The sequence below is a fragment of the Heliangelus exortis genome, chromosome 1, assembly GCF_036169615.1.
Source record: "Heliangelus exortis chromosome 1, bHelExo1.hap1, whole genome shotgun sequence".
Classification (NCBI taxonomy): domain Eukaryota; kingdom Metazoa; phylum Chordata; class Aves; order Apodiformes; family Trochilidae; genus Heliangelus; species Heliangelus exortis.
The window spans coordinates 143,562,744-143,577,793 of record NC_092422.1 but is presented as its reverse complement, the minus strand read 5'-3'; the positions used below and the strand labels follow the sequence as shown (position 1 = coordinate 143,577,793).

The window sequence follows — 15,050 nt, the reverse complement described above, 5'->3', positions numbered from 1 at the left end:
ATTCTTTGAAGCACAAAGAGAAATAAAATAATGATTGATATATTTACAGAAGTATGATGTGCAGCCCACACAATACCTGATTGCTCTGGGACTGAAGGCCTCCCATATGGAAACAGGGAGGAAGAACAGCACAGACTCCTTGTTGCAAATGCTGCATTTTTGGTTTTTATTATGTTCTGCCTTTTTTTCGGTCTGGGCTTTTTTTTTTTTATTTTTTTTAAATTTTTTTTCCAGCAGTAATTCTAATCTAGACTATCGTGTTAATATCAAGGACAGTATGTATGTGTAAGCAGGAAGGAGGAGTGGATTTGAAGAAATTGTTTTAGTGATCTTCTAAAAAGGCCCATTATGAAAAAATCCCCATCATTCAATACTTACATCTCATGCATAGAAGTTTGTCAGATGAACCCTTAGAAGGCTGTGCTTTTGAGGAGGGGAAAGAAGTTCGGGACATTCTTTTGTTAATATTATTTTAAAATTTCAAGTCCTGAACGTAACACTGCTTCATCAAGGCTTCCCGGCAGATGTTCTTAGGTGGGTGGTTTCTGGGTTTTTTAAATAAAAAAATAGAGGCTATTCTCTTCACACAGTGAGGTCAAAATAGAACTTTCAAATCAGACTTCCATACAGTTGTAATGTTTACACATTTACACTAAGTATTCTTAAATACAAATTATAAGATTCTGAAAGCCAGAACTCTACAGTGATGAATATTGATCATGTAGAATTGACAGGAGAACCACAAACAATGGCAGTAGTGTGCAACTGGCTCTGTCCTTACTCATTTGAAGCACTCATTTGAAATGCTCTTTTCAGTAGTGTAAAATAACTTCTCCCACTTTTTTTGGTTCAGTTCTTTTTCTCATTCACGTGGCTATGTTTCTGTTCCCCAAAGGTTTTATCAGGAACAGAACTTAATGTGGCATACAGTGTGTTTATGTTTGTTCTATTTACACGTTTCTTCTATTTGCACCAACTGTCTCAGCAAAGATCTGGGAATAGTTTCTCAGCTGCAGCTGCAGAGGAAGTAAAAAAAAAAAAGTATTTGCGTGTGTTCTATGCAAACGTACTTTAAAAAAATTCATTTCTCAGCATCTGTTATAACAGAAGAGAATTATTTTATTTTAAAAACAGATTTATGGAATCTGAAAAAAAAATTCCCACAGCAAATCTGGGGCAGAATGAGTTACAGATTTGCTGCAATTAAAGCAGTGGACATGTTTAGTTTCCATCTTGGTTAAATTAGTGATGACAATATAATAATTTTGGTAGCTCAAGAAAATACAAAATCTATGCTGACTGTACAGTGGTTTGCTGTAGCAGATATTGCTTGTTGGGCTATTTCTTGCTGTGAATTCTAGATTAGATAAGTAGAGGGTGTTACAGCAAGGTGATCTGATGCATTGATAAAGCCCTACCCTCCATATACTGCTAATGGAACTTAAGAGTCTCTGTACTTTGCATTCATCAAGGACTATATTACCTTCATCCTCCCAAAATGTGTAGTAGTATTGGAATTGCTTTGCTAGTTTGGAGGAGGGGCATTCATTTGATCACATGTAGATGTTGATATTTAGCTTTGCTGAAGCATTTTAAATATCCTTTTAAATGTTAGAATCAGTCTTGAAAAAATAATAGAAGAGATCAACTTTGACTCAAAAATATTTGTGAGTTTTTCTAGACCTTTTTGTTGAAGCAGAGGCTCTCTAAATCAAATCCCATTTAAGCTCTGTTGTGCTATGTGTTGCTCACCTTATTTTTAGACTCAACTCTTCTGCAAATAGAAAGGGGAGGATGGGGAGAAAAGCAAAAAGTGGTAATAGCAGAGTGCTCTTGCTTCCCCTGTTATGAGCAGTTGGTAGATAGGTGGTTACTGAGCTGTCTGTAACACAGATGAAGCTTATTGGTCAAAATCAATTCTGATTGTATGCACTGTCACCTTTTCCTCTCAATTCTACTTCCAAGTAATGTTCAGATACTGCAGCCACAGGCTATTTTATTATTTTATTTTATTTTATTTTATTTTATTTTATTTTATTTTATAATTTGGGCTGCAGTCGACACTTTATTTTACAACCAGTTTTTAGTTTGCGAGCTGCTAATCACAGCAGTCAGAAATCCCTACCAAAGTCTGCACACTGTCTCTCATTTTGTGAAAACAATTCTTGCCTGAACCTAATAAATAGGAAAGTTCAACCAATAATTAGGGGAAAGGTAGTGTCATGTCATTAAATGGACAGGAAACTGAAACAATTGTGATTTGACCAAACTGTGTAGGTCTTGACCCAGAGAGATAGAACTCGTATCTTCTGATTCACAGTCTATTGCTTTTCCTGGAAACTCATCATTGTTTTTAATAATAATCTGACAGTTAAGAAAGTTAATGAGGAGTTTCTGTGCCACTGTAAGTTGCACTAAAGTGTAATTGTAGACAATATGGAAGATCAAACCAGAGAAGGAAGTGCCGTTTTACAGCTTTTTTATTTGAATTCATTGCTTGATCATTGTAGAAATTTCTATACTTCAGTGCCCAAAGCTGTGCCAGTTCATTCACCTGGTCAAGCAAGCATTTCTATAATCACTGTCCTGTCTAACTACTGGATCAAACAGTAGCAGTTTAAACCTTTTAATGTCGTATTCGAAATTAATTTTGTCTTTTTTTCTTCAGTAATCCCTCCTGATTGATTATGCATTTTTGAGTGTTTTAAAGCCATGTACTGACTTGTCTGTATAAATACTTCCCATTAGAAAATGCCTTAAAAGTTCTGAATTATGTTTGTTACCATAGCAATACTCAGTTGAAAATTCATAAAATGGCTTTTTAATTTTCTTCCTGCTGTAGGGGAATTCACAAAGCAGATACTAAATCCATTTCAAATACAGGGGATTCACCCAGACTGTGTGCATGGGAGACTATGGGAAGAAATGGAGGGAAAAAAATGTCCAGAGTTCAGATCTATTTCTGGAGCATGAGGGGGGTCTACAGTGATGGGGAGCCTTGCCTTTTGGTTGTATTCTGTGTTAAAGTTTGTGGGGAACTTGTTTAAAAGCTAAAACTGATGTGGAAGAGAAGCACCCGCAGAAGAAATCAGTTTTCTTTGTCCATTCTTGTTTTACCACCTAAAAGAAGATGTGCATTTCTGTTGCTTCCTTTGATCCCTAAGAACTTGAAATGGTGCCACCTTTGGGATTGTGAAAGCACAATAGGCAAAAACTAGGCTCTGAAATTGTCATGCATTGCTAATGTCTCATCAACTGTCTTCATAAATCTGTTTTGAGTAGTCCTCTGTCAATATTTAAATTTTTGTTGGAATGTCAGCAATTGCTGCCTTCGTAAACAACTGAAACCCCATGTAAAGCTACATTTTGAATAGCTCTGATTAAGTTTCATCTGAGCTCCCTTCCCACTTTCAAGGCTGGTAGGAGGCATTGGAAAAGTTTGTCTTGGGTGTGTTCACCTTATTTTGCTGAATATTTCTAGACTTGGCTGGTCACAGATCACTGGACAAAAGAAGTCTTGATTAACTGTGTGTGATGTTTCATATTTTATTATTGAATACTTCATTTGAGTATTAAATTACCACAGTTATAAGTGTGGTAAGATCTCAGTATTTTTATTTCTTCTATGGGGAGTATTCCACCTTTTGAAGTCTAAAAGAGCAGCTCTTTTCACATGCCCAATGAACTGTAGGAGTGTAATGAAGTGGGACAGTATTGGATTTAGGGCGAAATAGCAAGTCAAGTTCGGTATTTTGTCTGTATCAGATGATTACTGAAGTGGAAAACACTGTTATATAGCATAATGTATGTTTTAATTCTCTTGATTGGAAGAGTTTGAGCATATACTACCTTAAACCACACTTGCTTTTGCTCTTGTTCCAGCTGTGTATCTTTTTAAATTTTTTGAATGAAAAAAGAAGAACATCTTCCCTTTATACTAGAAAGTTCTATGGAAGGTTTTGTAATGTTTGGTTTATTTAAAGGGTTAATGGAGGCTGGAGGAAAAACATTAAATATTACACTTTATGGAAGCTCCCCAGCTGCTATTAGAATCCATGTGCAAACTGAGAAATGAGATCAGTCATTGCAGCACTTTTGTGTCAGTTTTAAAATCAGAAGGTTGCTAAAAAAACACAGAATTTTTAAATAGATTCTTCTTATTTACATCTGGGCTTTTGAGCTGTTATGGTTCAGTTCTTCAGGCTCTTAAAGCTCTTGTGAATTGGGAGAAGAAAAACAAATATCAGGCAACTTGTAGTAATTGCAAGAGCTGCAACACTGAGATAACAAAATATTCAGAATGCAATTCCTCTTCACTTAGGCTGTAGTTCTGCAAACACAGACACCATGCATTCCCTCTAGTAAAGCAAGTATCCTTGTAGAGAATGGACTACTTTTGATGTTGGAGTTAAACATTAGAAAATGCAGTGCCAGAATCAAAGCCATAGCTACCTATCTAGCCTTTGGTTTTAGGTGCTTGTGGGTATTTCTTCAAGATACCAAGAAGTTAGTGCACTCTGGTTGTTGGCAGACCTATTGTAACTCAGGAAATGTGGGAAATCTGACACTTGATTTGTTTCTAGAAAGCCCAGGAGAACTGTTAAACAGTACTCTCATTTAAGAATGTGCAAATCTTCAACAAGAAACACAAAGAATAAATGTTGCAAAGTACAGACAAATCCAGAAAGTCACCGTGAAAGTTATAGTAACAGGTTTATTCTTTTCCCCTAATGTTAGTCCATGTAAAATAGAGAAAAACTGCAAGCTGGGATCTGAAAGTTTGAGCTGTGTTCTTTCTGGATCATATATAGCTAGAATTTCTTTCAGTTTCCTAAAACTGTCAGTTGGAACCAAAGCTCCCACCCTACTATAATCTCTCAGTGGACAATTCCACAGTATCTATCTGTTTCTCTCTGCCTTAAGTTGAGTAAGAATCCAGTTTCTTATAAAATAACTATCCCCATCATCAAATTCTGCAAATGTAATTCTCACTGCAAGGCAGCAGTAGTCTGAATGAGCAGAAGAGAGTTACCTTTTTTTTTTTTTTTAATGGTGTTACTGTCAATCCCAGAATTGCAGATCAGAATTACGTCTGTGCTTTTTCTCCAAAAAGCAAAGGTGGGACTCAAAACTGTGGAAATAAGTACTGAGCCTTTATTTTTTGCCTTCTTAAATTTTTAGGATTCAAATTTCTAACTTCTTCACTGTACTAAGGCTAAAAGTTACTTCTCACTAAAAGTACAGATCTACAGTCAGTGGGTTTGTGTACTGCTTGTATAACTTGTAGAAATTGAGGGTCAGGGTTGAAAATCACTACCACATAGGAGACTTAAGAATAATATAAATGCTTCTCTAAGTGTAACACTGAAGATGTCAAATAAAAATGTGATCTTTGAAGTGTAGGTACTTCTTTGTTTCAATTGTAGCTCTTACTTGTGATGCCAGGAAGGAGGTTTCTGGTTCAGGGTCCATGCTTCAGAACACAAGAGATTGAAGAGGGGGAGGAAGGAAGGGAATAAAGACTCATCTGGATTCTAGATGTTTCTGTTCTGGTCAAACCCCATGAATAAGTTAAACTTTGACCCTTACCAGGAATGAACAAACACTGTTGCTTATGAAGTACTTCTGGCAGACTTGGGGATATAATGTTGGAATGGCTGGGGAAGGTTATATAAAGAAAAAAAAAGATAAATGTAATGAGAGGGGAAAGAAGAGTGTGAAGATGTGACTAGACCAGGCATCAAGCTAAAACAGGAAGGGAGAAGAATAGAAAAGCACACATAGAAGGCATTTTTAAGTTTGCAAATCGCTCCTTCTGAGATCTGCAAGTTATTTTTGAGAAAAATGGATGAACTGTAGACCTCTACTTCTTTATTCCTTTAGCTGTTGTTGCAACTCTTATGCGTTTTTCCTACATTTGACTACTTTCAAGGTAACAGATTTTGCTAGCGTGTTTAAGCTTCTCATCAACTATTTTTTGTGCAGAATCCTACATCAGTAAACTGCAAGGGTAAAATTGGTAATGAACATGGTGAATTGAAGGCTGACATTCAAATTTTTTTAAGAAAATTTCTCTACTAGCAGGACTTGTGTTGAGTTTGTGGTGTTGTTTTATGGAGGTAAATAAAACAAGATACTGGAATGGGATTCTTTGTTTTGTGTATCTTTATTCTGAAGAGTAGAGGCTTGCCTAGTCATAAGTGCTACACGGTATATAAATGCTGATCATAATGAAACTTTACATGAAAATTAAAGTACATAAATGTAAATAAAGTAACCATTAGTACCTTAAAAATGGCTATATTCAAATTGCATAATTCTGAAATTAAATGTGTGACATGGAGTGTCATGGAACCTGTTTTGAAAGCACAAGCAGAATAAGAAACACTTTCCAGTTTATAAAATATTTTTAAGGGCTGCTAAAGCTACTCTCAGTAGCTATACTGCCAAATTTTTACAAACTGAATCTGAATATTTTTTAGATAACAAATACTATGTGCAGGTGCCTGTCTGTGTCAGCTTATGTGAGTACTAACATAATGTGTCTGTGTACCTATGTGTTTCACTTTACAGCAGCTCAGTTGTTAACAAATATTATTATTGAATCATACAAAATAAAGCTTGCTGTGGCATCCAACCAAAATTTATGCTCCTTCTGCTGAAATATTCAACCAACTTAAATTCAAGTGAGACTCACTCACAGAAATATGCAGACATTTATTATTCTGTGTTTGATATAATAATTTTGGTAAAGCATGAATGAGGAAGTATAAAGAGCTGAGCTAATTTCAGTCTTTATCACAGGTACGAGGGAGAAAAATAACTTTGTCAAAACCAAAATAATACAATTGCTAAGAGAAATAGCCACTGTGGTTCAGCTTTTGCCTTTGCAGGAGTTGAAACTTGTCCTGGGGAATGCATGTTATTTCTTTCTATGTTACCAGCAGGAAAATGTGGTTTATGCTTTGGAGGGGGCTGTTGGTTATCAGGTGTCTGCTGGATTTTCCCAGGGTAGCTTGTCATGGTTTAATCCCAGCTGGCAGCTAAGTACCACACAGCCCCTCACTCACTTCACAGCCCCACTTCCCTGCCCCTGGTGGGATGGGGAGGAGAATCAAAAAAAACCCTAAAACTCCTGGGTTGAGATAAGGACAGTTTAATAACTGATCTAAAATAATAATTAAAAAATACCACTACTAACGGTAATAATCACTGTATGAAAAGGGAGATTACAAAAAGAGAGGAAAATAAAGCCCAAGGAAAATAAGTGATACACAATCAACTGCTTCCCAACCACAAACCAATGCCCAGCCAGTCCCCATGAAGCAATTAGTTCCTCCCAGCTGGCTTCCCCCTTCCATATACTGTGTATGATATATGGGATGGAATATCTCTTTGGCTCATTTGGATCATCTCTCTTGTCTGTGCTCCCTCCCTGCTTCTTGTGGACCTCCTTACTGTCAGAGCATGAGAAGCTGAAAAATCCTTGACTTAGGATAAGCATTACTTAGCAACAACTAAGTCCTCATACTAAATCCAAAACACAACAGTGTACCAGATACTAGGAATAAAATTAACTCTAAACCAAGTGAAACCAGGACATAAATATTGGTTGATTTGGGTTTTTGGGCTTGCTTGGTTGGTTTGGTTTGGTTTTCTATAGGAGAGAAAAGGGGAGAATTCTTTGGATTGTTTGTTGTTTACTAACACAAGAAAATAAAATAATGTTGCGAGGAAGAGGGATGGATAGAAAAATTAATATTTGTGCACCTAAGAGTTTCTGAATAAATCTGACAAATGGACAAAATCTAAATTTTACCTATTGCCTAGCTGATTTTTAATTTGGAAAAATTATATTTCAGGCTAGCAACTGGTTCTGGGAAACCATATGAGGTCTTCCTTACTTACATTAGTATTTGGTTGTATTACAGCAGTCTTATTTAGGACATTCAGTCCATCCAGGATTTCTGGGAAATTTGTTTTCCTAATGCAGGTATGTTTTTATTTTAACCCTGGGAGAAATAGCAGTCTCTAGAAAGTCCTGCTGCTTCAATAGCTGCAAAACTAAGTAGGACAGAGCTACTAAAAGAGACTATTATGCAGAACAGTGACTAGGAGCTCAGCTATATCTTGGGAGTGAGAAGCAGAATTATTCTGGGAAAAAAATTTGTGGACAAGCAAAGAACTTGTTTGTGCTCATAAATGGTAATCAACAGAGTCAGTGAAGTGGGATGTAAACTACTGCAGGACATGCCCACAGTACTTTGCTTTGCATTCAATAATTTGCAAAACAGAGCTTACTTATTTATCACCCGTTCTGTCATACTGCATTTAGCAAGAAAAGGCAATTTGACTTTCTTTTATGGATTGATTTTCACTGCCAGGTTCTGAATCCAGGAGTCCTACTTTCCTTTCAGGGGAATTTTCTGATATGCTCTTAATTTGTTTGAAACCATCCAGCCAATTACTGCTGTTGCTGTTTATTAGATCTGCTGTTTGTGTTTTTAATGAGGATATATATAGCATGTCTTATTCATGTTGAGCACATTATCAGTTTTATAATGGGGATTGATTTTTAACCCAAAAGCTAGTCACAGGGATTTCTTGTTACTGTCAATTTATCTAGTGATATGTTTTGATTCTTAAGTTGATGCTGTACTAGTTTATAAAGTCTGTAATCGGTTTGTAAACACTGTTGAATCCATTATCCATTATAGCATTATCAGAAATGTATAAGAGAATGAAGGAAGGAGACCATTTTAAATATTGCTCCCTGTTTTCATGTACTGATATGTTTTCAGGAAGTTTTGTTCTTCATTGCTTTTTGGGTGACAGTTCCTAAAATGTTTTGGTTATGTGATTGCTCTAGTTAAGTGTTGTGACTGGGGTAAGTATTAGATAATTTCATCTAGGCTCCCTTTCTTGCAAAGGTTTGGACCAGAGCACCTTTCAAGGTCCCTTCCACCCCACGCCATTCTGCCATTTTATATTGCTATACGAGTCTTGATAAAAAAATACTTTTTAATGTTTTCTACAGTGAAAAAGCAGAGTAGAAAGTACAATACTTTCTCATCTTTTCTGTCTTCATAACAAAGAAATGACAGATGTTGGCATGAATTTTGTACATGTTGAGGTCTGTTTATACAATCAAATTTGGAAAGAAGGTGTGCAATAACATAATGAAAAATGGAAAAATAATTTTTCAGATGTTCTGTAGGTTTTCACTAAGCTTTAGTCTCTTTTTCTGTACTTTGAAGAACTTCACTTCTGTGCCTCCTAGTAAGTGGCACTTCACCCCCTGGATAGCGTGCATGAGAAATTTAATGAATTTCTAAATAAAAATAAACCAGAATATTTTAGAAGCATCCCTCTGGGGCTAGAGTTCTTTTTTTTTTATTATTATTTTTATTCCATGAAGCGTAAGTACTGGCCACCCAAATCCAGTCAGTAGCATACTCCAGCTCAGGATTGCTATGGTACTGGATTTAAGAGCTCAAATTAACCTTAAGAGCACGCTCATTGCACAAACCAGCTCAAAAAGTGTCTGCTCTGTGGGTTGTACAGAATTTAGAACAAAAGTGAGCTTTCCAGCTCACTTTCAACAGTGAGATCTGGGAAAAGAGAAAATAAAATCCCAAAGGTTAAGAAAGAGAATGCCCCCATGAGGGTGAGCATTTTGCATGTGCAACCTGTCTTGTGTGGTTAAATGCTCGTTAGAATTAGCAGAGGTTTGAGTGTCTAAACCTTGGTTTTCCAACAGAAAGACAAGAAGGAAAAATATGCTAAATATTATCCTCACTGGTAAAATTTCCCTCTCATTTGTGAGTCTGTTTTATGTGATTTACAACCAATTTGATCCAAATGGCAGCTCCTAGTCCAGCCTTGTCCCGCGTCGTGCTTCCATTCATCCTTCTGCCATTTCCTTTATGGACAGTGACTCTTTGGGGCTTGAAAGCCAAATTACTCCCTTTCTGTGCAGGCAGATACTTGAAGCAAAACCTGCCCCACAGGCACACTGGGTAAGAAATGATGGGTATTAAGTTGTGGTGTGCCTCTCACTAGTCACATCCTTGGTGTTGCAGGCGGAGCTTTCCCACTGACACATCTCACAGCTGGGGCAGAGGAGTATCATAGTTATGATCTGGATGTATAGCTACATCTGATCATGCAAATTTAAGTTCTGATTCTATAAATTGTGCTTTGCACTAATCTGAAAGAAATAGTGATGGAGATAACGAGAGGAATGCCTTTACCTGGATAAAGGAAAACCATCTGGCTTTGCACTGGAGACAGCTCGTGCAAGACTTTTAAGCAATCTCCTTTTTTTGTCTGTGGATGGGTATCAATGGAGGGATGTGTTGTCTCAACTGAAGAATCACTTGTGATGTCTTCTGATTGGTTTCCACCTCATTCATATATAATTTATTTTATGCTTTACTCTAAGTCCATGGATAGCCCTATGCGGTAAAAGGAACCAACTGTGTCTTGAAGTGCTTTGATTATAGAGCTAATTATCCTCTGTGCTCAGATCTAACCAACAGTCATTTAGACATTTGACAGCAGTATGCCAAGATACTGGTAGCACTCTTTGCCTGTACCTTTTGTCTCCTTTCTTCTCTCCCCCCTGCGTTGCAGCCTTATTGTAGGGTCTTCTTGCTTGTTATCCTCTTTTTTTCATGCTGACCCTTACGCTTAAAATTTCACTCCTAATGCATCAGAAAGCTCTCTTACTTTATGCATTTGGAAATTGTAACCTGTTTTTCTTGACTGACTTGCTCCTTAAAAAACACACCTGCTGCAGCCCGCTGTCACTGTGTGCATGAAAGAATTTTATTAAATATATTAAACTAAAATCTATCAAAGTCAGTGCCTGTACTGTACTGAATATTTAATTTACATTCTTTCATTTTTTTATGTATTTTAAGTTTGCTTGGACGGAGGTCACCTCCTTCAGTGGTTTGCAAAGTGTCATGTAAGTTGATTATGCCTAATAAATAGTAATAGGATCCTGTTAAAATTTAGCTTTTGCCTTTAGTGCTATAACTGTCTTTGGAAAGGGATCAATACAGTAATATTAAACCCCGAGAAAGGCTCCAATGAAAGAGTTAGGTGTTCTTATCCTGCTGGGCCTCTTTTCTCAACTCTAATCTTCTGTCCTGCCTGGCATAACTGAAGACCTCTTTTCAAGGGAGATCTGTAACTGAAATGAAGAATTATTACAGATTAGGGCAGAGGTGGCTTGGTAAAGCCGGGTGTGATTAGCATATTGCAGGCTTTTGTTGTACAGCCAGTGCTGCAATTTCCTCAACCCACAAATCAATTTAAAGATAAATAAATAAATGGATAGAATCTTTAAGTCTTGGTGATTACAGCATTGTTCTGAAAATAATTTTGATGAGATTTACTGGGGATTTTATACTGGTTTTTGACCTGGTTCACTAAATTTGGGTTATATTAGCTCACTGACACTACTTCTCCACAAATAAGTAGTCTTAAACAAGCAAACTTTAGCCTGTAGATGGAGGATTCATTTTTCCCAGTTACCTTCTTTGAACTGCTTCAAATTAGTCCACATGTTCCTGAAGTGTCTGGTACATGATATGTAGATGATAGTGTGAAAGACAAGAATTTTCCATAATGGTATTTTCTAGCCTGCAAAAGATATTTTGGGAAGGGGAAAAAAAAACATGTTATACTGATTTTTTAAAGGTTGTCTCTTGTGTTGTGAAGTCTCCTGAGTAATTATCCTGATAAATAGGGCACCAATTTTTTTTTTTTTTTTTTAATTTGCCAACTGAAGAAGTCCAAAGACTATACGATTAGTGTATAAAGCTATTACGTAAATCTTCTTTGCCCCAGTTTAAGTTAATGCTCTACATGTGGTATGTCTGGTAGGGTGAAAATGAATGTTCTCTCCTTACCCAAGAGATGCATAGCAGTGCTGCTTTTCGTGTGTTTCTGGGCTAGGAGAGCTGGTCAAGGGGTTTATAAGTACTGAAGCAGTCATTTTGTTTTTTTCATATACAGGGTATAGATGACTCACACCTTCTGTGTTTTAGCAGTGACATGAGGCTGTTCTGTAAATAGCACTTGTTCAGAAATAGGACACCTCCCACCCCCATTAGCTATGAAATCAAGGTAATGTAGCTATTTAATTTTAAAATAAAAAGCAGGAGCAAATTTCAGCACTACTACAAATCTGGAATTTCATTCTGAGATAAGGGACCAAGTTTATTTCCAGTTGATAGTAGGCAAATTACTAGTCACCACGTAGGAGATAAAGGGAAAATAAAGAAATCAGGATGGCTAAGACCCAGTGTCAAGATGACTGATAGATGGATAGAGGGCTTCTTTTTTCTTTCTGAACAGCATTTCAAGATCTTGCAATGAAACCTGAGAGAAGGGAAGAGTAAGCTTGGTAAAAGTAGTCTACATGGCAGTGTGCTGTTAGCTGAAGAGTTTGAAAAAAGTTACATTATGCGACATGTATTTTTTGTATAGAATAGTCATGTTGTGACTAAGGATTCCTTGATTACAAAGCTAAGAAAGGAAGAGAAGGTCACATCTCAACCTCTCACTTGGAAATTCTGGTTTCCGAGCTTTTTTACCTGTGATGTGCAATCTGAATGTGGAGCAGCTAAGGTGAACTAACCTAAAACAAGAAAGAAATCAAGAGGGGCAAAATGAAAGCTCCCCAAATGGTTGGGAGGGGAAATAACCTTCTTGGAGATTTAGAGAATTCTGATACTTAAGCAGGTTAATATGGATCACACGGTACCAGCTGCCAGCTGCCTGTGTTGATCAACATGCTTACCCTGTCTCCAGAACCACGTACCTGTGTGTTAGCTTTTTCTTTTTTCAGCTGAGCTGTGCAGTAGCTCATACTGACTGCATTTTAGCATAGGATAAAAACATGTAGAGTGGTAGTTTCTCAGCATTTGCTACAAGTGAGCTACGTGCCTCATGGTAACCTGTGCGTATGTCACAAGATGAGGATTACCCATCTAGTTTTACCTGGCAGCAACACAGCTGCTCTCTGAATCATTCCAGTTCACATGTGAGCATTTTCCTCTTACATTCACTGCCATAAAAGAATGAAAAACAGCTGTTGAAAGCCACTGATGTGAAGACATGGTTTTGTGTATGAAGATATACAATGGATTTCAAAGCTACACAGCTACTGCATGGAACTTCTCTGTTACTTCTTTACACATTTTTTTGCTAGATCACCATAGCCCACTTTTCAGGGTGAAGAGTGTGCCAGTTTCACCAGTTCTTAAACTTTCCTCTCTTTTCTTGGAATTAATTCAGTGATCCCCTCTGGTGAATGAGATTGTTCCTATTTATAGAATGTCTTTTGACACATATTCAGCACTCAAGTTTGTCACCAATGCAGAAGAGTAGATCTCTCTTTAAAGAAAGTCAAAACAGATAGTAAACAGCTCTGTAATTCTAAACTTAATGAGAGGATGAGAAAGGAGAAATGAAAACACTAGACAGAAATGATTGGGTGGTGATTAAAGGTAATCTGCATCTGGCCTGAAAGCTAAATGGATGCTCTGCTATTGTTTCCAGTGAAGATGATAATGTAGACTGTGTAGGGAAAGCAGGATAGCTCTTGGGAAGGGGTATATATAGAAATGGAAATTACCATTTCTGAGGTGGAAGCAAATCACAAAGAACTTATCATGTTCAAACTGAACAGGCTTGATAATCCCTACCTCAAGATATTGAAATAACTAGTACATGAAATTGTAGATCAACTGGTTAGCACCCGTTTAGAATTTATCAAAAATGGGGTGTTTTATATGGCTGGAAATGGGTATCTATGGTTTCTCTTTTTCAAAATGGGACAGAGGCATCTGCCAAGCTACAAATTTGTCAGTTTGATCTCAGTACATTATCTTAGAATATACTTGGAGGGAGGAGATGCTTACAGGCATGGACATGAACAGCAAATGAGGTGAAATGTGTCATGAATTTACTAGAGAGAGGTTGCACTATGCTAACCTGCTACCTAACATTAAAAATAATTTTTGAGAAAGGATCCGGAGTTCCTATTTATCTGGATTTCAGTAAAACATCTGTTGCATAGGTACATGGGGAAATACTAGTCAAGATAAAACAGAAGTTTAGAATAAGGAATGAAAGGTAGGCAGGAGAAATTGCTGCAATGAATCAATAAGTAAAGCTGAGTACAATGATAGATGGGGGGGGAATAATGCTGGAGTACTTCCAGTGTCAGATTTGAAAATATTTTAATGCTTTCTTGATAGGGAAGTTAGCATTAAAAAAAGACCCCTGAAAGCTGCTGATGATGTGGAGCAGTGGAATATAGAACAGGGGTGCTGGATGGAAAAGTAAGATGAACAGTGTGAATTAAAGATCATGCCAGTAACATGGAATTGTAACACTCTTTTTTATATGTTTCAAATGCTTTTGCTTGAAAATGACCAAGGAACAGAAAGAATGTCAGAAATGACTGTCAACTGCAAGGTGATTATGAAATGTGACTGTGATATAATCCTAAAGGAGAGCAGATGTGACCTTAAAAAGGATCAGGAAAGGGTTTTTTTGCAAAATAGGGCAATATAAAAACTATTATACTTCTGAAGTGCAATACTTGCCTGCAGTGCTATACATCCAGAACTCCAAATAGCCTATTTTAAAAAGGTGAATTTAATTTAGAAAATAAGAAGAGGGGAGGTACTTCCTTGTCTTTTCTAGTTATTGAAATAGAAGCAGAGAAGTGGCATACTGCTCTCTGTGGATGTAGTGAGTCAAGAATATGCACAACACTGGGAAGAGCTATGTATGTTGAAAGGAAGTACAGTGCCATCCTTGAGGTCTAAAACATGTTCCCCAAAATATTTTGTTGGACTATAAGGCATTAATGTACTTGATTGTACCATCAAATAAAGAAATTATTCTCTAAAAGATTCAAGATCATATTTTTCAGATCAGTTATCAAGACTGCTGCCTTAGAACTCCCTGGTACAGTTGCATGTCTTCCTAGAATGTAGGAATTGCTACTTCTGGAGAACAGGAGG

At 36.9% G+C, this 15,050-nt stretch overlaps 1 protein-coding gene and 1 long non-coding RNA gene across 3 annotated transcripts in view; one reads left to right on the top strand and one right to left on the bottom strand.

The window, feature by feature from the left end:
• Positions 1 to 15,050, top strand: part of LARGE1 (LARGE xylosyl- and glucuronyltransferase 1) — a 281,380-nt gene that overhangs the window by 33,124 nt on the left and 233,206 nt on the right. The window contains exon 1 of one of the 2 annotated variants that reach the window (XM_071729311.1): positions 5,586 to 5,932. The exons of the other annotated variant lie outside the window; for it this stretch is intronic. Coding sequence (XP_071585412.1) covers positions 5,849 to 5,932 — 84 coding nt within the window. The 5' untranslated portion in view covers positions 5,586 to 5,848. Of the gene's footprint in view, positions 1 to 5,585; positions 5,933 to 15,050 lie in introns of those variants that run through there. 2 annotated transcript variants of the gene reach the window in all.
• LOC139797116 (uncharacterized) lies at positions 11,012 to 11,653 on the bottom strand. Its single transcript, XR_011726309.1, has 2 exons — positions 11,545 to 11,653; positions 11,012 to 11,200 (listed from the first exon to the last, which is right to left on the bottom strand). It is a non-coding gene; the product is annotated as an uncharacterized lncRNA (long non-coding RNA).